Source organism: Lolium rigidum, chromosome 6 (genome assembly GCF_022539505.1).
Source record: "Lolium rigidum isolate FL_2022 chromosome 6, APGP_CSIRO_Lrig_0.1, whole genome shotgun sequence".
In the NCBI taxonomy this organism is placed as follows: domain Eukaryota; kingdom Viridiplantae; phylum Streptophyta; class Magnoliopsida; order Poales; family Poaceae; genus Lolium; species Lolium rigidum.
In genome coordinates, this window is record NC_061513.1 from 246,417,826 (window position 1) to 246,439,126 (window position 21,301).

Genomic DNA, 21,301 nt, shown 5'->3' on the forward strand with positions numbered 1-21,301 from the left:
GACTTGCCATCACTTTAGATCAAACCTAGCCACTCCCAAAATATACATTATGGATGTGATGTTCATCATCATCAGCAGAGCAAGGACGACAACATGGGTCATTGCAAAATACTTGTTCGCCTGTGCCTTGTGATCCATGAGGTGGCTTAGAGCATGGTGGACCACAGCGGAAGTGAGCGGAGCAACTAGAACACACCCGTCATAGATCATCTTCATCTGATCATAGTTCTATATGGGCTTATTGATGAGATCTGTGTTCCCTATGGTGACTTTGCAATGATGAGGGTAGTTAGTTCTTCGCCATCTGCAAGCTAACGACATGTAGGGGATGAAGTGAAATAAAAGGTGCACTGATCTAACCTTGATGTAGGCATAGTATGCATCATCGCCCATCATGATTGTTGATGTTTTCTCCACCCAACGCACCCCTCAAGCATTTTCAGCATGCAGACATGAACTCACCTTACTCTCCAATGCTTCAGATGGTTGTACAGCTGGTCGAAACCAACTTCACGACCGGTGAACTTGAGAACAGCTTCTAAAATTGCTTGAAGGTTCCTGAAGAACTGCGCTCTGGTCATCCCTTTCTTGACCAACCCGCACGTCTGGTTCAGCACGAAGGTGAATAGAGCAGCGAGCCATATCATGTTGTTTCTTCTTCCTAACCGAGCATCACCTATCAGACACCGGGATGTACCGGAGTGGCTGAGCCGGCAACACATAGTTTGCCGACAAATTAGAGGAGGTCGGGTCCTATATAGATAATCAAAGTACCAAAGTGCAGGAACAATGGTAAGCAAGATGCTTGTTTGACACTTACAAGCTAACATGAAAACATCATTGACAATGGTAAGCAAGCATGATAACAAGCTTAATGAACCTACCAAACACCTTGTTATCATGAATACTACAAAGTTTGGCATGCCACAAAGTTTCATGAAACAAGCAAACACCTTCTGTGCAAACACTATGAACATAAGACAATATTAATCTTCTATGTTTGCTGCTATGTATAAGTGCGAAGCTAGTACAAGGAGAAGTTGTACACATCGTACAACCAATCCTCGTACCAACTATTTCACTTATACGTGGCAAATGCGCCGACTCGAAACCATAGCAATCTACTCTAGGCTTACAGATCAGAGCAAGAACTAAGCAAAACTACTAGATTGAACTGTGAACTAATTTTAGCTACTCTAGCCTTAGAGATAGCAGCTACCGTAGTGTACATCTAAGCTAGGGTTGAAAGGTACTCACACTGAACTGGCAGTCGGTACCAGCAAAGGAAGATGACGATATGCCGGCGAGGCGGAGGAGGATGAACAACCGCGGCGGAGCTCCACCGGCCTGAGAAGAGACCGTACCTTGCCTGGTTGCCAGCGAAACCTATGGACGGAGATCTCGAGAGGGGGAAAATGGTGGCGCGAATTTGGGCGGTGAGGATGGGAGGTGTAAATAGGCAAGGAGTATTGGCGAGAGGTGAGCAAATTTCTCCCGCTGTATTTTCCCCTTCCCACGCAGGCTCCCTCCATCCTTCCCTCGCATCAGCTCGACACATTTTGGCCCCAGCGAGCGCGAGACGAGGGTGGCTTGCTAGGAACTTCTAAATCGAGCGTTCCTCCTCATACAGCTTTTTGGGTGCTTTAAAGTTCATACGATGCCGAGAATCTTTTTCCCGGCCATCCAAACGTGCATATTTTGTCTCCCGGGATGCCAGAAAACACATTGTTAGTAACCAATTATGTCCAAGATACCCTCATGACCTCATACCCAGTGAGCAGTGGCCCGTTGATGAAGCCAGAACTTGAGACAATCCAAAAATGATGAGCTTATTAATTAACAGATCTCACAGAATGTTTTCGGACAACAGCGTATCTCAAACACACGAGAACACGAGACGTAGTCTTGTAAACATACACTGATATACAACGAACTGTGCCCACCATGCTCACGATCAGACAACAGGAGTCAGCAGCGGCTTCTTCAGGACATGCGCCTCCAGGTTACCGAGTACCAGGTCCGCCATCGCTTGGCGAGTCTCGTGCGTCCCACTCCCCACGTGGGGCACCAGGACGACGTTGTCGAGCGTAAAGAGCGCCTCCGGGACGTTGGGCTCATCCTCAAACACGTCGAGGCCTGCCCCGCCGAGGCGCCCCTCGACGAGCGCAGAGACGAGCTCGGGCTCGTCGACATGAGGGCCACGCCCGATGTTTATGAGCACGCCCTTGGGACCCAGCGCATCGATCACCTCACGGTTGACAATGTGGCGGGTCTGTTCATTCAGTGGGCAAGCCACAACGAGGACATCACTGTTTGATGCCAATTCAACCACACTAGGGTAATAGGTGTAATTGGGGTATTCTTTCTTTGTTCTCTGGTAGTAGTTGACTGGGCAATCAAAGGCCTCCACCCTTGTGGCAATAGCAAGCCCTATCCTGCCCAGCCCAATGATGCCCACTCTTTTCCCACTGAACTGCAAAAGTACATACAAATAAGTATGAGAAATTAAGCAGAAGACATTCTTTTTATGTCAGAATATGAAAACCGTGTTAAAGGAAGATTTAAAAAAGAACGTCCAAAACGAAATGCCAACACTGCATACTTCAACCACACAAAAGAGTAGCAGTAACCAACTTCGATAGATTCTGTTAATACATAACTGAAAACGTTTGGAACTGATACTCTTATTCATCATGGTTGATTGCATAACAACCATAGCATGATGTCTTACAGGAAGAATAACATGCCGAGATGGTGCTCCGTTCATAAACTAGACTAGCAAACTCAGAGTTTGGAGTACAGAATGAGGATGCTCCACACATTCGCGAGGACCAGCAGCAATCAGATGACTGGAGTGAGTAACAGCTTGTTCAAAGCATGTGCCTCTAAATTCTGTAGAACTAGGTCAGCCATTGCCTTGCATGTTTCTTCTGTATCACTTCCTACATGGGGGACCAAAACGACATTATCTAAACCAAGAACCTGCTCTGGAGGAAAAGGCTCATGTTCAAACACATCAAGGCCTGCTGCTCCCAAGCGTTTCTCAAGAAGAGCAGACACAAGCTCAGGTTCATCCACGTGTGCTCCACGGCCAATGTTTATTAGTACACCCTCTGGTCCTAATGCATGGATGACTTCACGACTAACAATGTGATGGGTTTCTGCATTAAGCGAACATGCCACAATAAGCACGTCACAATTGGCTGCCAGGTCAACAACATTTGTAAAGAACCTGTAGTTTGGAAATGGCTTCTGTGATCTTGAATGATAACTGATCGAGCAATCAAATGCCTCAGCTCTTTTTGCTACAGCTAAACCTATCCTGCCAAGCCCAAGAATAGCAACTCTTTTACCACTGAACTGCAGAAAAATAACAAGAGTCGATTATTTTTTGTCTTTGGGAAAACCGAATCTAATCTTAGGATCACATGCACGATGTACCCAGCTTTTATTCTACGATGGAATGCTAAACCATTACCCTCAACTATTTCATGCTTTTACGAGAGAGTTATTAATCTTACACCTCATTATTATAATCAGTAGCAGATCAATCTTGCTAACTGCATTCTGTCCTTGAGATGGGTGCACCTGATTTATTTTTTTCATTTTCAAAATGCAGGTGTTAGCCCCCGTCTCTGCATCAACTGATGCACTCAGCCAAAGGTGCAACTTGATATTTTGGCATTATCAAGGGGATTGCGCTCATGGAAAATGTCCTCAGTAGGTTTCAAGAGACCAGGAAAAGCCTCACAGACAGAAGCATAGTGCATCATACAGTTCACAAAAAAATTCCTAGTATTTGGCTGCTACGAAGCACAACCAGTTGCTTAGCCATAAAGATGGACAACATAACGAAAGGTGTTGCAATCGCAATCCTATTTGTACTACTAGGAAGCAATGATTAGGGAGGAACAAATCGTGATTTCCATCAGTCTTAGTATTAGCAAGGTGGATGGGCCATCGGTCAAGTAGCTGGAGCACAGAGGCACTTTCCTTCCAGCGTGCGTTCAAGACCAGGTGGACGCGATTTATTTCATGGGTTTCAATGCACAGCCTCAGACCCTTCTCCTTAATCAAAAGCCGCAGGGGCTTCTTCCCCTGCTGGTCTCGTTTTGTTAGTATTAGCGTCCAAGTTACAGCGCAATATGGAGCTAAGCAGCAACAAACAACCTCCAGAGCTCTGTGAATATATCCAAAAAAGAACCAACAATCCCTAACCTAGTAAAATATATCCGAAAAGGAACCAACAATCCCTAACCTAGTAAGACGTTGATATCATAGGAGAGAAAGTAGGAAGACCCCTAGAAAAATCCCTGCAACTACAGCACTACAATTATCTGATCCTCTAGATCTTATATTTCAGTTTTCTCGCACAAGCATATAGCTCGAATAATCCATGAAGGAGGTCAACATTTACCACGTAGGTAGCCTAAATTTTAGTCAAACAGGTTTCCTTGCACTGTCGAAACAAATCCACCAGCCAAGCTTGTGCAAATGCCTTCAGCCAACCGGCCCTACCTCAGTTATATGGTTCACAAATGGTATAAAAGGAAGAGTCAAACGTACTAACTATCAACCAAATTTCAGGAAGAAAACCAGGGCCCAACAAAGTTTAACTATTTCTCCTTTCAACCTCTCCTAGATTTCTCTCTCGAATTCATCCTCAGTATTGCATCTTCTCCTATCGCGTAGTTATTTTCTCTGAAATGGCCGCTGCTCTGTTTTCTAATTGATCCTCAATCAAGTTATTGTGGTATTTCGTTTTGACTGAAACTAAGTAGGCACCCAAGTGTACAAAAATTGCAATTGGGCTACGCCAGCGATACCAAAGTGCGCAGTGCTCTGTGAAGCGAAGTTTGAAGTAGCCAATTAATCAGGCGGTACTACTATTTACTAAGCAAGAGCAATATGCCGCATTAGCCAGTACTACTAGGTTACTGAACTTAAGAGTAGTACAAACGGAAGCAGAGGCATGGGAAACAAAACAAACCCGCGTGGTCAAAGTGTAGTCGCCCTTGGCCTTCCACAGCCCGGCGCGCACGTATCGGTCGGCCTGCGGGATCTTGCGCAGCGCTGCGATGGCGAGGCCGACGGCGAGGTCGGCGACGTCGTCGGTGAGGACGTCGGGGGTGTTGGTGACGCGGATCCCGCGGTCGCGGCACTTGGCGAGGTCGACGCGGTCGATGCCGACGGAGAAGGAGGCGACGATCTCGAGCGCCGGCAGCGCGTCGATGAGCGCCGCGTCGGCGTTGTAGCCGGCGTTGCCGACGACGGCGCGGATGGCGGCGGCGTTGGCGCGGAGGAAGGCGGCGCGCGCGTCGGCGCCGGGCGGGGAGTCCCAGAGGCGGATGAGGCGGAAGCGGCGGTCGAGTTCTTGCTCCAGGTACGCGTTCATCGGGTGCAGGAGAAGCACGCCGAGGGACTCCATCGCCGCCGCCGTCGCCGCCGCGGGCGGCAGGTGGGGTTGTGGTGGTGGGTGCGAGGCGGAAGCGGCTGGTCGTTGTGTGGTGGATGGGCTAGTGAGAGGAGTCCTCCACGTGGCTAAGTACTTGTGCGGAAATGGCTGACGATTCGCTGTGGGCCGCAAGCTGCCTATGATCCTTGGGCCAGGCTATCCTAGCTGCAAGCCTTCCTCCTCGCCACGTTCCATCTGAGACCAGTTGTAACATCTCACTATTTGTTGTTTGCAATATGATTGCAACAAATCTTCTTGTGATCCCATAAGAATCATCCAAACCCATCAAAACACTAATATACGCCAGCTAAAAATCGTGGGCAAGCGAAGCAAATCTCTATTTGCCGCAAAAAAAAACTTTAAAATTTCCCAAAAATCACTAACCTCCACCATTAACCATCAACATGCCACCCTTCACCCATCTAGGTTCGTCGTCCACGAACTCAGCTCGTCACAGCTAGATCACCCAATCTTTGGTCGTCGTTCCAACGTCTATCAAAGCTTGGTGAGGCGGATTTGAGCTACACCAAATATATCCATGCTGATTTGGAGGAGCTTGCATGCTTGAACGGAGGAAACACTATGGGAAATGGAGGATCTCCGGGGGAGGAGGAGCACAGGTGATGAGGCTGTTGAGAGCATGCATTCCAAGGAAAGGAGATGAGAGGAGAAGCAGAAGTAGCTCCATGGGAAACACGAGAAGAGGGGAGAAGACGTGAATGAGGGACGAAGCGCTTTCTCCCTTCAAGAGCTATTGATCTTCTCACGCAGTCGGCCGCCTCACATGAATCGTTTTCTATCGAATAAACACTCGGCCTTGCCTCCCTTTGCTAAGTCTTGGCCAACTGAGTTTTTAAGTCTCTATCGATCCATAGAAGCTTGACATCAATTAAGTAAATGCAGTTTGAACTAAAATGGAGGTAAACTTTTCTAAGACTCAAGATGGACTGGGACTAGGATGGAGCCTTTAAATGTAAAGGAGAATTACCTAAAAGGATCTTATGTTGGAAAGTTATCTCAGAAGATGTTGTTTTATGAAAATATCAAGAAGAGTGAACCTCCAACCTCTGCATTCATGGATGGACATGGCTAATGTAATTTAGAGATGAAAATAAAACATGTTATTATAGAAAGATAAGTTATCACAAGTCATCTCTATCAAATAATGCTCGAATGATTATTTTCTTAGATAAGAAAAATCACCATGGCATAATACATGTTAGCACCCATTTTTGTCCTCCCGTCAACCAAAACAAGTCGGAACCGTTGAAGCTGAAGAAGCCAGATGGAGTAGTCGGATTCATAAGCCACTCCAGTTATTAGGCGGATCCATGGTAACTTTGGTCACAAGGTGGATCCGTGGCCATCTTGGTTGCAGGGTGGATACATGGCTATTTTTCACTAGGTGGATCGATGGTCAACCCTGTTACTTGGTCGGATCCGTAGCTACCTCAATCCTTAGGCGGTTCCATCACCTTATGCTAACAAAGGATGAAGGCCAAATGACTTAAGTTAGCATTTGACCACTCTAGATCGAAGGTGGAATTTTTTTTCCTACTTGGCTTAGAGGGGGTTGGAAACATCATGATGATACCGTATGAAGAGGATAGCCTGAATGCCTTCAAAATAACCTCATATGAAAAAGTTCCTAACACGAGAGTTTTCCGTATCGTCAAAACGTACAACTTTGGATACAGAGTCATCTGGATCCGACTTACCATGCGAACCCTAGAGACTTGACAAGATACAGATAAACTTTCTGCCTGGCGACGTATCCGACCTTAAGTTGAAGATATGGTCGGAAATGCATTAAGACGGCTCTGGATGAGACAATGCTTAACACGGAACTTATTCGTATCATCATAATGTACAACTTTGATTTTGAGTCCATCCGGATCCGACCTACCGTGTGAGCCGCATAGTCTTGGAAAGATCCGGGTAACATGCTGCCTAACGGATCCGACCTGAAGTTGAAGATGGATCCGGAAACACCTCAAGACGACCTCGGATGGGAAAGTGATCAACGTAAGAGTTGTTCATCTCTTTGAGATGTACAAATTTTCCTTTTGGAGCATCTCCAATTGAGTTATGAAGAAATTTCCAGAGCAAGGACAAGAAGAAGGACAATGAACATAGTTGTATCCGGATTCTATCTGACTTAGGGTAGATGTAGGAGGAAATTAGAAGTCCTTTTCTTGTAGGAAATATGTAAAAAGTTATCCAAAACTTGCACGGGAAGTCCTTTGCGTGCGTGTGTGTAAGAGGTGATGGCCGATTGAAATTAAGCAAACAATTAACAAACATCAATGCATCTACATTTTTCCTCATAGCCTTGTTCTTGCTTCAGTTCTTCGGTGACTTCGCATAGATTCTACCGGAGATCGATAACCGAGCTTGGAGTGGCCATGTTCATCCCATAGTCGCTGGAACCTCCAACGGGGTCCCTCCCGAGGAACCACGGCTTCGGGTCTCAAAAGCGCCAGCCGGATTGTCTTGTGTATCGCACTTCCGACCAGTATCCTTTGACGTGAGTTGCGGCGTATCACCCACGGTGTCAAGGGTGAACGAGGACGTGCCAATGTAAGCTGGAATATTTTCACCCTAGCATCGAGGTAGTAGATTTTCGGCCTCGGTCGGAAATTCCAAAGTCTTGTATTTAGCCCGAAACTTTTGGGCGTAACAGTACAATTGCGCTTGCAATGACCCAAAGATGGGCTTCCTCTTTGATCATAGCGACCATGGCGATCAGCCCGGTGGAAGTGTTTTGAAAACCCCTTGCACTGATGACGATAAGAGAGGACCATCGTGTAATTTCTTCCTACACCCACTTGAGAGGGTCAAAAGCTCCCACCATTCTTTGATTGTGTCTACTTGACCCGTTCGGCGATCAACTTTCCGTCCGCAACCAACAACGTCAGACCGTTTTGGAGAAAGACATCTCAAAAAATTCGTTGTAATTTTCTTTTTTATTGAAGTGCTTTATACTCCTCCATTTTTCTCTTAATGTGAGGGTTCTATTAGAAAAAAAAGAATATTTTCGCTACAAATACCTAAGCTGGAATCCCGAATTCCCGATCGAGCATGTAGCTTAAATCCAAAAAGTTGTGGCGATGCTAATTCCAAAAAGAAGATGGGCGCAAGTTTGTCTTCCAGCGCGCGTCTCACGATTTATGCACTGGTCGACTAAAATATGAAGCACTTGTAGAAGATTATAGTGAGAAAAGAGACGAAGTGACAAACCGACCCGCGTGGTGAGCGTGTAGTCGCCCTTGGCCTTCCAGGAGCCGGCGCGCACGTACCGGTCGGCCTGCGGGATCCTCCGCAGCGCGGCGACGGCGAGGCCGACGGCGAGGTCGGCGACGTCGTCGGTGAGGACGTCGGGGGTGTGTGTGACGCGGACCCCCCGCTGGCGGCACTCGGCGAGGTCGACGTGGTCGATGCCGACAGAGAAGGACGAGAAGATCTCCAGGGACGGCAGGGCGTCCAGGAGCACGGCGTCGACCTTGTGGCCGGGGTATCCCACGACGGCGCGGATGGCGGGCCCGTGGGCGCGGAAGAGGGAGTCCGGCGGGGAATGCTCCCAGAGGCGGAGGAGGCTGAAGCGGCGGTCGAGCTCCTGCTCCAGGTAGGCGTTCACGGGGTACAGCAGTAGCACCACTAGGGAGCCCATCGCCGGCGTTGCTGCGGCGATCGCCGAGGGCCGGCGGCCAGGCGGGTGTGGTGGGCTGGTGGCGACGACTACGAGGCCGCGGCTGCCGCAGATTGTTGTGTGCGGTTGTGGCTAAGTCCTCGACGTGGGCAAGTACTAGGTAGTAGGTACTGGCGTCTGGCGGGGAAATGCTGACGCCGGCCGATGCGGGCCGGCCGTCTTCGCTAGCGTCTCTTTCTCCGTGGGCGCCGTAGGTTGCAGTCCAGGCGCACAAGCACGGCTGCACCGCCGGGCGGCCTAATAACTGATCTCGACGGTTCACCTGCTCGATTTACGATTTGTCTACAGATTTTTGCAGATCATGACAAAATTCAGAGATTTTTACAATCAAGTATGTGGTGTATGAGATTGTAAAAGGGAAATTCAATTCGGCTCCCGGGTGCGTATGCTCCCTATACGAAAAAATTATATTTTGAGTTGTCGAAAAAATTTGACAAAAAATTCTACATGTACACCTCCATAATATATGTGCATTCGCCAAGTTTCACGAAAAATCAATATTTTTTGTGGTCTATGTAAAAAAAAAGAAAATTTATCTTGTAAAAAGCATTAGTTTTAGGACTGAGTTTTCTCTTTTTTACACACGTCACATGGAAAGTCCATTTTTTATGAAACAACTTTGTGAGCGCATAGCACGTGAAGATGTACGTGCGAATTTTTCGTTTCAATTTTTTTAAAATTCAAAATATATGTAAGATGAAATTCAAAATAGAGGGAGCATATGCTCCCATGTTCCAAAACACCACTCCCATTGTAAAAGAACTTTTTTGTGGCGTCTAAATGAGTGGGAAATCATAAGTGCCTAGATACATCTAAATTTAAACAAATTTGGAACAACTTTTTATGAGCTGATGGAGTAATTTAGTTCAACTAATTCTCAGTTGTCTAAATTTTCCTAAATCTCATGCACCTGAAATAGCTTCTTTTTCTACGCCTAAAATTATAACCATCAAAGTGTGCAATTCTAATAAAATGTTTTACGGAGTATTATTATTCTTATCCCTTAGGTTATATATAAAAAGAGTGACATAGGGAATGACGATAGTTTAGATGTCGATGAAAATGCTCCTGGTGACTGCTATTCAAGAAAACTTTAGGCAACTAAGATATAGACAATACACTTTAGACTTACTCCATCCTGCTTAAGCTACAATTATTTCACATTGAAGGTAAACCTCCACTAGGCAACTCTAGCAGAACACGTAACTGAGAGCACGAGCCGTGCCAATGATGTACACACTACAGGCTAACACTAACCCTCCAAGGCAACGCAAGAACCACTCCTACTTCCATCTTTCTCTGGCCAGTTCACCATCCCAGCATCTCCAAAGCAACCTCCTCAATGAGCGTGGAAAGAACGATCTCCCCTGCGTCTCTTGCCCAGAACTCCGTTTCTTCCATGCACATCCAGTCATGCCACCCCATGTCCCACACACTGTTGATCGACGGCTCCAAGCACCCGAGATCCCTCTCCAGCTTAACAGAAAGGCTATCTTTCGAGCCACTGCCATAGCTTTCATCGTCGGTGTAGCTGTTTAGCTTCTGAGTCCCAGTGCTGATATCACCCATCAAGGCCACCAGGGAGAAGTATGTCGCTGTTCTGCATTTCTGGTTCCTGAATCCGGTGCCACACGGACTACTCTGCTGACGATGTTTTTGTTCTAGTTGCTCCGCTGCTATGTCTACGTAGAGCTGGCGGTCTTTCACTTCAGCCTTGGGGGTACCTTGGTATTGCTCAATCAGATGATCGTATGTGTGAATGCCTACGAGTTGTGCTGCTCGGGTAAGGAATGATTTGTCACTTAAGAGAAGCAAACTCATCTCGTCTTTGATTTCAGCCTCCTTTATCAGTGCTCTTTCTATTGGTGGGTGAAAAGGATTGTCATCGGTTGAAATAGTTCTTTCAACAGGGCTGGAAGATGAAGAAGCTTCATTTGATCCGCTAAAATCCTCCCGAATGTCTGCAACGAAACGGAATGTTAGTGCCAGAACTCATTTTTTATTTCGAGATAATCTAGGATTTGAAGTGATGAAATGCAGTCAGGTATTGTGACCAGATCTTAAGGTTAAATTTGTAACCCATAACAAAAATTAGTCAAATTGAGAGGAATATCATGTAAATCACGCACTCAAACATTCTCAAATTTGAGCCAATAAATTATAAAGATTGTACACATGAGTTTGGCATCACCATATTTGCTATATGAAGTTTATTTTCAAATCACATAATAACATAAAGCAGCAGTCAGCATAGCTATGTGTACTTTCTGAACCATGTCAATGCAAAAAAAAGAACCCATATCTAATGATTAAGAGGGATCAGAAAGTAACTGTATCTCCCCAACTGCCCAATGCATTCAGCATTTCAACATACTACGGAGTACGAAAAAATCAGTAGTTGAATGTAGACATTTAAAGCTGTTCTTTACTGACAAACAAGGGAGCTGATAAAAATCAGTTTAACGGTATAAAAACTCAGCACTTATTACCGTCGATGGAAGGATCCGTATCCCAACCAGCACTCTGGCATTCATCACTAGGCGTCGCACTGTGTTCTGTCGATGCACCATCAGTTTCAATGAACTCTCTATGCACCTCATATGCCTGCATTCAGAGCCAAAAAGATCTGAGGACATAAATTTGAAAACCCAGCAAATGTACCGTGCACGGGAGGTCCTGTGCACGTTTTAGCAGTCAATGCAGTGCTTTGAGATTCGTGCACTTTGTGTTTCGTTACGTATAATTAAATTTCAGCAAACTGCATTGGTCCAGACTAAATGAAACCTAAAAAAAACTGAGTGACCCCGTACGCGGGACAAAGACACTAACCATTCCAATTCAACATCTATTTTTATCTAAAGTTAAATCTCTTTTTAAAATATATTTATTTATTTATGAATCTTAGAATACAAGCACTGGTTTCAATTTACGGCCCTTGGTTTGTGGCCATTCTTTTACCATCTCAAAGTAGTGTAATTTCCCAGATTGCATGAAACATTTTCAGAGTATGATATAATGAAGGATGCTTACCACAATGTCATCAATAATTGAGTTCCTGACATTTCTACTTGACGCTGTGCTCGCTCTGGAATTACCAGGTGTTCTCCGTAAGACCGGCTTCATTGCGCGGCATGATGAAGGACTGCTGCTTGGTGAAATTAATTTCTTATCGTGGTTTTTCACTAGTTTAGAGTTAGTGCGAGACGCTGATGCTGCTTCAGCCTTTGTATCCTTCCTCCCTTCTCCCCTCCTATCAGTCAAATGATGCTTCTGCGTGTTGCTGCTTCTCCTGTTTGTCTCAACCTGTTTTATGTGCTGATTTCGAGTTACATGAGGTACAATCTTCACATGCTCAGGGGCTTTGGTTCGAGCTTGTACAGTCCTTTGCTCTCTCTTCATCGATTTCACTGAACCAAGCTCAGTTACTGCTGAGGTATCCTGCGAAGGAAGGCTGTCCCTTCGAGAATAAGGATAATTCATTCGAACATTCTGCTGCTTGACCTTATGCTCATCAGAAGTTGTGGTCTTTAAAACCCTTTTGATTTGTATTGTCTTCATGATCTCCTGTCCTGCTTTCCTGTTATGATCAGAGTCCTTTCCAAATAACTGTTTAGGTAGTTTTTCTGATGCTGGCGTTTTTGACTTGGGCATCTCAATATCAAACTGTGCCCTTGGTGAGCTTACTGTCTTCAGTGTCTCGTCTTTCTTGGCAGTAATGCCCTTGTGCAGGGGCAATCCTTCAAGGCCCATGAGTCTCGCTACCAAGCTTGGGGATTTAGACCTCTCAGGTTGCACGGGTGTGCAGGATAATGATCTTGGCGCCACCTTCTTCTGCTTAGTAGACTCGGATACAACAGGACTGTTTCGTGTGTACCGTGCTGACTGACTCAACGATGCCTGCTCATCATTGGTCCTGTAAAGGCTATCCTTGATCACTCTCTTTAGCTCATCAGTAGAATTCCTGAATTGCCCATCAAATCTATTGCTGACACTTCCAGGGAGTACCTTCTTGGCAATCGATGCTTCAAAGAGGGCTTCATGGATTCCGGTTACATCCAGTGATCTCTCACCAGTCTCTGGCCTTCTATTCTTATTTGATTGCCTAATGCTCCGTGACACGGTCTGGAACTTCTCAAGCATCACAAGAGACTCCTGGAGGTCCATGGCGCCTCTTAGGAGGTCCTCAGCAAAATGCCTAGAGAGCGAGGACGCCATCGCATAATCCCTTTGTGATAAGATGGACCTTTCCTCCCAGTTACTCTGTGCGGGGCTCCAGTCCTGGCTTTCACATCTTCGACAAACTGTAGGTTGCAGTGTGACAACATAAGGGGCAGCACATTCAGTTTTTCCAGGGTAGCTCTGTTCTTTGCTCCTGGAGGGAAGACTCTTCGAAAGGGATCGGCAAACCACTGATCTGAAACTGTCGTGATTCATATTCTAATTTTCTGAAACAAGCAGAACAGAAAGGAGCAGGCACACTAAAATGGTCAGACAACATATACTAAACAAATTCAAGTGAGCAAACATGATATTCTGGTTAAAATGAGAAACGGGGCTACTTACATTATATTGATTCTTTATAACTTATGAAAGTGATGGTAATTTAACCAATTATTTCCTTGAGGAAAAATTGATGTCTGTATGGACCCAAGAGCCTGAGTAGGAACAAAGAGGAATCTGGGAATTAGCACAACTTACAAGAAAAGCTATTCCTTCCACCTTCCTAGAGAAGGAAAAGAAGTCATAAACAATTAGGACGTTTCATGCTATACTATGATATCTTCCCAGTTTCTGTCTTTTTGCAAGAAACAGGGACTGCTGACTTATTAAATAGCCAAGGACAAGCAGCTGAAGAATTAGTTACACAAGAAAGCTATAGGGGCTTTTCTCTATCTGCCCACGGAGCATCTGCCCCTTGGCCAACCAACCACCTGGCCATTCGTTGACAAATCGGTGCTCAAATTTCACAGGGATCATGACGAAATCAAAGAATTCACAAGCAGTGCTCTGCTTTTCACCCACATGATGGCAAAAAGGAAGAAAAAGTGAAGCAAATGAAGATGGGCAGCACAAGTTGGTAGTTGGAACAGGCCACTGATCCTGAAGTAAAATTGAACAAATTGCAAAGTCTCAAAACAATCTTAACCCGAACCCACAGAGTTCCCCTATACATTTTTTTTTCTAAATTGCAGCACAGAAAAATTATCCTAACGAACCAGCCAGTAGCCACAGGAAAACAAGAACCACAACCAAACAACACATCTCTTCAACTCTCCCCTCGCATTCTTCCTGTCCTTACCCCAGCTGAACATGAACAGCCCCAAAGCTCGGAGCGGGCAGGCGGAAAGGATTTACCAGACCATTTTCGCGAGTACAAAAAGAAGCTCAGAATCCCTAGTGTTCTCAGGCCGCCGCCGCCCACCGGCATCCCCGAACAAAATGAGAAGCCAGAACGAGAGGGAGAAGAAGAAAAAATGCACCTTGAAGGCCGGAGCTCCCCTCTCCCTCCGAGGTTGCCGCGACTGCGAGTGGTGCGTGTGCGGGGATCCTCAAGATCTGTACTAGTCTCTATACATGAAGAAATAAAACTGCAGCGACCACGACTAGGGCGCCACTACAACTGCGCCAGCATGTGGGCACCTGCAGCGACGCATTTTACTAGTGGCCATGAAAGCTCAAGTCTTGTCTTTTGAGGTGGGAACGGTGGAGGCGCTGGAGGGGGGCAGGTAGCCGGCGTGGTGGGCTCATTTACTTTGACCAGGAACAGGAAACTGCTGCCGATGACGATGCCACCGCCGAGTGGGGCCGGGGTGTCAGAAGTGTAGTAGAGAGTACAAATAGGTCTCCACAAATTCGGACAAATTTTGACGCTGAATTTACACGGTTTGGGTTTTCGAACCTCCAAGTCAGTGCAGATTTGGTATCCGTGCTTTGAGCGAATAAAATGTTCATGCCATTGGGTTTGCATCGCCGAAGTAAATTGAATGTCGGATCAGACGGATAGTTGTCCACATTGCAGGACCATTTTTTTTGTCTTCATGTGGGTGATGTGAGCCAAGACAATGAGCAATCTATAATATCTAAATAGGAGCAACCCACTAAGGATAATTCTCTCAACATGCAAGCATGCCACATCACTTTTTCAGTTTTTGATGAGTTGTATGCCACATCACTTCTTCCTACCAGTTATGTTTGAGTGTTGAATTTATGTTTAGCTATGTCTTGATCGACGAGTAGACAACAACCATGCAGCATGCAGGCCACCATAATATCTTTTCACGTCTTCCCTAATGCGCATGTCATGTAAAGAGCCGGTCCATCTCCATTATTTTCCTTTACTGTGCGGCCACTGGACCAGCGGCCATTGAGGCTTCGTCTTCCCAATAAATCTCCATGATGGCGCTCTCCGTTCCTCTCCATAAATTCTGCAGGGGCATACGAGAAGGTATCACAGATTTTATTTTCCAGTTAAAACTCCATGCTCCTATTTTGTTTCATGCTTTCAGTGGTTCATTAAAATGGGGAAAAGATGAAGTAGAAACGGCTCGTGTCAGATCCCTTCGTCTCTTCCATTATGTCCACCAAGTATTGATGGATGCATCAAGAGTCATTAGCAGTCTCATTCGCTCTTCTGCTCCATTGATCTGCGCAACACACTTACTATATAATCTAACTCTACCACCACTCCTCGCCACATGTACTATATTATCGTAGATGGGTGATTTAGCTGATATTTGTTGTAAAAGGAACCCAAAATCTTGCTCGAGTATCCATCACATAGAACCTTCTCCAAGCTCAATCTGGACACGCTCAGCTGGAGGATCTTCCATAGCGTAAGTTCCTATCTGGATTCCCAGTTTGCAACTCCCCTTAATTTTTTATAATGTAGATTGATACAGAAACAGATGACCAGTTGTATTCTTTCAAGATTTTTTGAACAGTGGAGTATGGTCAGGCGGTGAGTACATCTATGCTTTGTGTGCTGGAATGATGCTACGAAAATTTTGGATTAGGTATCTCAAAATTCGTTACCCAACACATGTTATTTCACAGAGTACTACTGCTAATGATTGTTTATCTCTGATCTCAACTGAAGTTGGTGTTCTCTGATATATAATTGCAGGTTTCTGTACGAGAAACATTCTTCCTATGTGAAGCCGATGCTTCTACTAAGCCTATCCTCTGTAGTTGTGCTTTACGGCAACAAACAAAATACCGGGATGTAGCATTAGATGATTATTTGAAAATACATGTACATGATGCACTCTTTTATCATCAAAGATTGTAAAAGTCACTCAAAAAAAGTGAGTTGTTTATATATGATATTTCTTCGATTGTGAATTTGTGATGATTCATTCTCCTTTTCTATGTACCAACGTTTAGCAACATATTTTGTAACACAACAAGGTAATTATTCCCAAGAGCTACCCCGTGCACTTAGCCAAATTATTTCCTATTTTAATTGTTTATATCATTGTCCAAAGATTCTAAAAAATATCCTGCAGCAACGCGCAGGGCATCATCTAGTTAAACTAGTAAGAGCCGCGTCCTCAAATCGTCCCCCAAAGGGATTTGGGGTGCGCCGGACAAAAAAAACCGTTCCAGCCGCGTCCCCCAAAGCCCATTTTTGTCCGACGCGCCCCCATACGGTGTCCGGCGCCCCGAGCCCGTCCCCATCCCACAGGGGACGCACCGAGCACGCCGGACACAACGAAAAGTGAGGCGAACCGACGCGGGTCCGACGCGTCAGCGGCTCGGAAGCCTAAAACCCCGTCGCCTACCTTTGGTCAAGCGACGTTAATGGCGTCCCTGTTTTCCCAGGCGACGCAGGGACGCGTCTCGTCGTGCATGGCCGCGTGGCCGTTCGCGCCGGCGTTATTGCGTGCAACCACCCGCTGCCGCCGCTGTTTAAAGACGCCCTGCAGTTTCTCACCGCTCACAAACCTTCTCGTCGCCGCCGCCTCCCCCCTCCCAGATCTTCTCCTCGTCTCTCCAAAAATGTCGAGCTCGTCCTCCCGCAAGATCGCCGCGGCGAACGGCTCGGCCGCGGCAGCCTCACCGTGGCGGAGGCGTGGGCGCCGTACCACGCCCGGTATCCGGTCCCGCCGGACATGCGGCTGCCAGCGGCGGCGGCTGGAAGATGGCCGTGAACGGCATTGGCGTTCCGCCGCCGCCGAAGCCGCGCACGGACCAATGGTGGGACGCCGTCAAGGCCCGTCGGGCTCAACTCACCGCCCAGGACCGGTTGGATCCGACGTGGGCGGTCGACAACAACGACGCCTGGTGGACGACGTACTTCAAGGCGAAGTACGACATCGAGATGCACAACATGGAGGGGCTCGTCGGTGGCCCCAATAGCTGGAACAAGGACGGTCGCGCCCTGTTCTGGAGCGTTCCGGGGCGCACCCTCGACAACGTCATCCGCGGCATCCGCAACGGCGCTCCAAGGCTGGAGATGCCGTCATCGCCGCCGCCGTCTCCTCAATGGTAGCCGAGGAGTACTCGTCCTCCTCGCACTCTTCTTCCTCAGGACCGGCGCGATCGACGCCGTCCTCGTCTTACCGGTCGGCGCCGTACACCGTTCCCAAACGGCAGGTGAAGGAGGAGCCGGCGACGCCCGTCAACATGAGGCGTGGCGGCAGCGGCAGCCGGCGGCAGCGAGGGAGGCGCGGCGGCGCCCTCCTCATCCTGAAGCCGGAGGTGAAGGAGGAGCCGGAGGAAGCGTCGCAGGCGGCGCTGCTGGCGGAGTATGAGCGGCAGCAGCGGCTCATCGGCAGCAGCGACGACCCCGAGGACTGCCCAGGTCTGCGGGTGGCGTTCTTGGCGTCCATGAACGACAAGGACGCCTGGAGAGGCGACCTCGACGCGGCGATCGCCTTGTCCATCCGCGACTCCGGCAAGCCGCTGGTGGACCTCACCGACGATGGCGAGGCAGGACCAAGCGGCGCGGTGAAGGACGAGCCCGTTGACGAGCCCGTCGGCGAGCGCGTCAAGCAGGAGGTCATCACCGATGACATGTACAACTTCCAGCACGCCTCCGGCCGTCGCAAGTGGTTCTAGATTAGGTTTAGTTTAAATTTAGTCAAATTTCGTTCGAATATATGTAAGTTTGGACGAATCTTAGTCGAATCTCGTTAAGTTTAAAATTTCCGAATTTTTGTTAGGGGGACGCGACTTGGGAGCGACGTCCCCCAAAGGCGGCACGAACGAAACACGTCCCCCAAACGCTCAATCCAGCGCGGTTTGGGGGACGCTTTGGGGAACGCGGCTCTAACAGGGACACAAGCAAGGGTCTCTTCGTTCAAGGAGCTTTTAGAAGATTTTGTTACAGTACAAAATTTCTCTCCTAAGTCTACTTGGTTATTAGAAATAACAGAAATGTGTTCCATGATTTAATTTGCATGCAGTTCCAAAGGAATATATTCCTTTTTAGTCCAACCTCATATGATGCTTGTTTTTCATTTGACAATAACCTCATACGATGTTTTGTTTGTTGCAGAATAAAACATGTTCAAGTATAAAACCCCTTGGGATTTTCCTATGTGGGTTGCTTGATTTCTGTTATTGAATCCTATAATGTCTTTTTTGGCAAGCATTCCTTTCATTACAAATTCTTTCGTACAATCAAAGCTCTTGCAAATAATCACTCATTTTTCATGTAGTGTGATTGATGGCAATAAAACTATACACATTTACCAACTCATCGGGACTTCAAGTGCAGGGTGATGTAGCAAGCGTAATTTTCTCCTCAAGGGTGATTCGAGGGTTTATATTGAACTCTCGGGAAAATAAATAGTTCTATACTTTATCCTCTTCAAAGAACGTGCAAATGCAAAAGAAATGGTTTTTGTCTCTCCATCTCCACCGAGATGTTTGTCAACCACAATGTTGTGAAGTAATATAAAACAAAAGTAAATGAAGTAAATATGAAGTGTAAAGAATTTTTGAATTTTCGGAATTAATAAGTGTTGAAAGTAAAAGTTCAAGCAAAGAAAATTAAAGTTTGTTCCTTATGGTTTAAAATGGGCAGGGTTCATGGTTTCACTTGATCCTGGTTCATTTAGGTGAACATCGCAAGCTGGTCCATGGCGAGGACATCCAAACACTGCACAGAGCAGCTTTGTCTATTTGAGCATTGGCTACAAATTACTGGAGAGCTAGAAAAAATCCCATTCGGCGAAGAGAAGAGAAGTGGAGTAAGCCACTTGAGGGGGAGGTGAAAATCAATGTGGATGCATCATATAGTGATGACGACGGTCATTAGAGACTACCTAGGTAATCTTATTGCTACCCAAAACAAGGATCTTCCTTTTATTGCCGATGCTATGACGGCGGAAGCCTACGCTCTTCGGGAGGGTCTTTGTATATGTTAAGCTTCATGCACTAGCCACTTGAACCAAAAGTCCAAACTGATGGAAAAGGGCTAGGCAATCCACATATACACTTCACAACACCCCTACTCGCGTGTGACGGGAGAAGAGAAAGTCAACACGTGAAAGAAGAAGAGCACACCGAAACAGCGGTGGCTAAAGAGGGGGGCAACAACAATTTTTAGGCTTAATTGCGAAAACCATGTGAAAGCTTCATGCACTAGCCACTTGAACCAAAAGTCCAAACTGATGGAAAAGGCTAGGCAATCAACATATACAATTCACAACAGTATAGCTCAATAGATGGGATGCAACCGTTGCATTATTCGGTTGGATAACAAAACAGTGGTGGAGACGATGAAAGATGGAGGGTTCTCAACAAATGTTGCAGCTGTGATCTTTTTCTACTGCAATATTCTTGCATTAGTTTTTTCAAAAGTCGTATGAATATTGTCCACGGGAGACAAATTCGGTAGCGCATGAGCTAGCTACTTGGGAGGATTATCTCCTAACTTTATTTTAGCTTTGGTGATAAACGATTTAAGTGTGTTTGATATTTAATAAAGATAATTGGATGGCATTGTTAGATGTATATATCTGTATATTGTAGTTTCTTCCTATGTTAGGGGGCTTTCTGCATATGTGCACCTGTACATGTACTATATATTGTGGCCTTTGGCCCCCTGGTAATACAACAAGCATACCGCCTTAACATGGTATCAGAGCCAATTTTGGTCCTATTTTTCTAGTCCGTGCGTCGTGCGTCTCAGCTTGTTCCGCCGTCGCCCGTCCGTCCTCGATCTGGTCGTCGGCTCGCCAAAGCCCGTCCGTCCTCGATCTGGTCCTCGATCCCGTCCGCTCGGCCACCTCTAGCTCGATCTCCTTCCGAACTGTCACTTCATCTGTCAGTTCTCCTCCGGTTGTTGCCTCTGTCACCGGCTCTTTTCAGCAGTGGCATCATCGTCTTGGTCACCTTTGTGACTCTCGCCTGTCGTCTTTGGTTCATCGTGGCCTTCTGGGGTCTGTCTCTGGAGATGGGTCGTTACACTGTCAGGGTTGTAGGTTAGGCAAACAGATTCAGCTTCCCTATCCTACTAGTGTGTCTGTCTCTCAGCGACCGTTTGATTTAGTCCATTCAGATGTTTGGGGTCCGGCTCCCTTCGCTTCGAAAGGGGGCCATCGATACTATATCTTATTCATTGATGTTTTTTCACGGTACACCTGGGTGTTTTTCATGCGCTCTCGCAGTGAGGTGCTCTCTATTTATCAGCGTTTTGCGGCCATGGTCCGCACTGTCGTTGCCTATTCGACGGTACCCCGGAGGAGGGATCCTCACGAGGGGGAGAAGAAGTAGGGGCCATAGGGCGGAGTGCACACGGGACGGTGGTACGCGAGTTACCCAGCTTCGGAACACCTGCACGATGACAGGGGCCTACTGCTGCTTGTCCGGAATTATCCGGGCGCTTTCGCGTTGTTACAATGAGTTGTGGTTGTGCCTCTAGGGCTCCCGGGATCCGGCTTATAAAGGCGCACGGATCTAGGGTTTACATGGAGAGTCCTAGCCGGATTACGGATAGCCTAACTACGGTACAATATCTTGCCGTGCACGTCACGGATCCGCCTTCCATATACGTCGTACTCGGATCCGGGTCCCTCATGGGCCTCCATGGATCCGGGTTACTCCTATGTCGGTACGGATCCGGCTATACGATCCTCGGGCTGGACTTCTTCCTTCATGATCAACGACAATCGGGCCGCCCGATGGGC

At 46.9% G+C, this 21,301-nt stretch overlaps 2 protein-coding genes and 1 pseudogene across 3 annotated transcripts; 1 reads left to right on the forward strand and 2 right to left on the reverse strand.

The window, feature by feature from the left end:
* Positions 1 to 1,758: 1,758 nt before the first annotated feature.
* Positions 1,759 to 2,509, forward strand: LOC124663905 (annotated as a pseudogene).
* Positions 2,510 to 2,672: 163 nt separating this feature from the next.
* Positions 2,673 to 5,499, reverse strand: LOC124666705 (glyoxylate/hydroxypyruvate/pyruvate reductase 2KGR-like). The gene is made up of 2 exons (XM_047204037.1): positions 4,991 to 5,499; positions 2,673 to 3,360 (listed from the first exon to the last, which is right to left on the reverse strand). The coding sequence occupies exons 1-2, from the start codon at positions 5,426 to 5,428 to the stop codon at positions 2,842 to 2,844; spliced, it is 957 nt and encodes a 318-aa protein (XP_047059993.1). The 5' UTR covers positions 5,429 to 5,499; the 3' UTR covers positions 2,673 to 2,841.
* A 4,718-nt stretch (positions 5,500 to 10,217) lies between these two features.
* LOC124662809 lies at positions 10,218 to 14,814 on the reverse strand. 2 transcript variants are annotated; one of them, XM_047200602.1, is made up of 5 exons: positions 14,645 to 14,814; positions 13,728 to 13,819; positions 12,195 to 13,609; positions 11,654 to 11,768; positions 10,218 to 11,125 (listed from the first exon to the last, which is right to left on the reverse strand). In XM_047200602.1, the coding sequence occupies exons 3-5, from the start codon at positions 13,596 to 13,598 to the stop codon at positions 10,473 to 10,475; spliced, it is 2,172 nt and encodes a 723-aa protein (XP_047056558.1). In that variant the 5' UTR covers positions 13,599 to 13,609; positions 13,728 to 13,819; positions 14,645 to 14,814; the 3' UTR covers positions 10,218 to 10,472. The 2 variants fall into 2 exon arrangements, with proteins under 2 accessions (XP_047056558.1, XP_047056559.1); XM_047200603.1 differs by lacking the exon at positions 13,728 to 13,819.
* Positions 14,815 to 21,301: the final 6,487 nt, after the last annotated feature.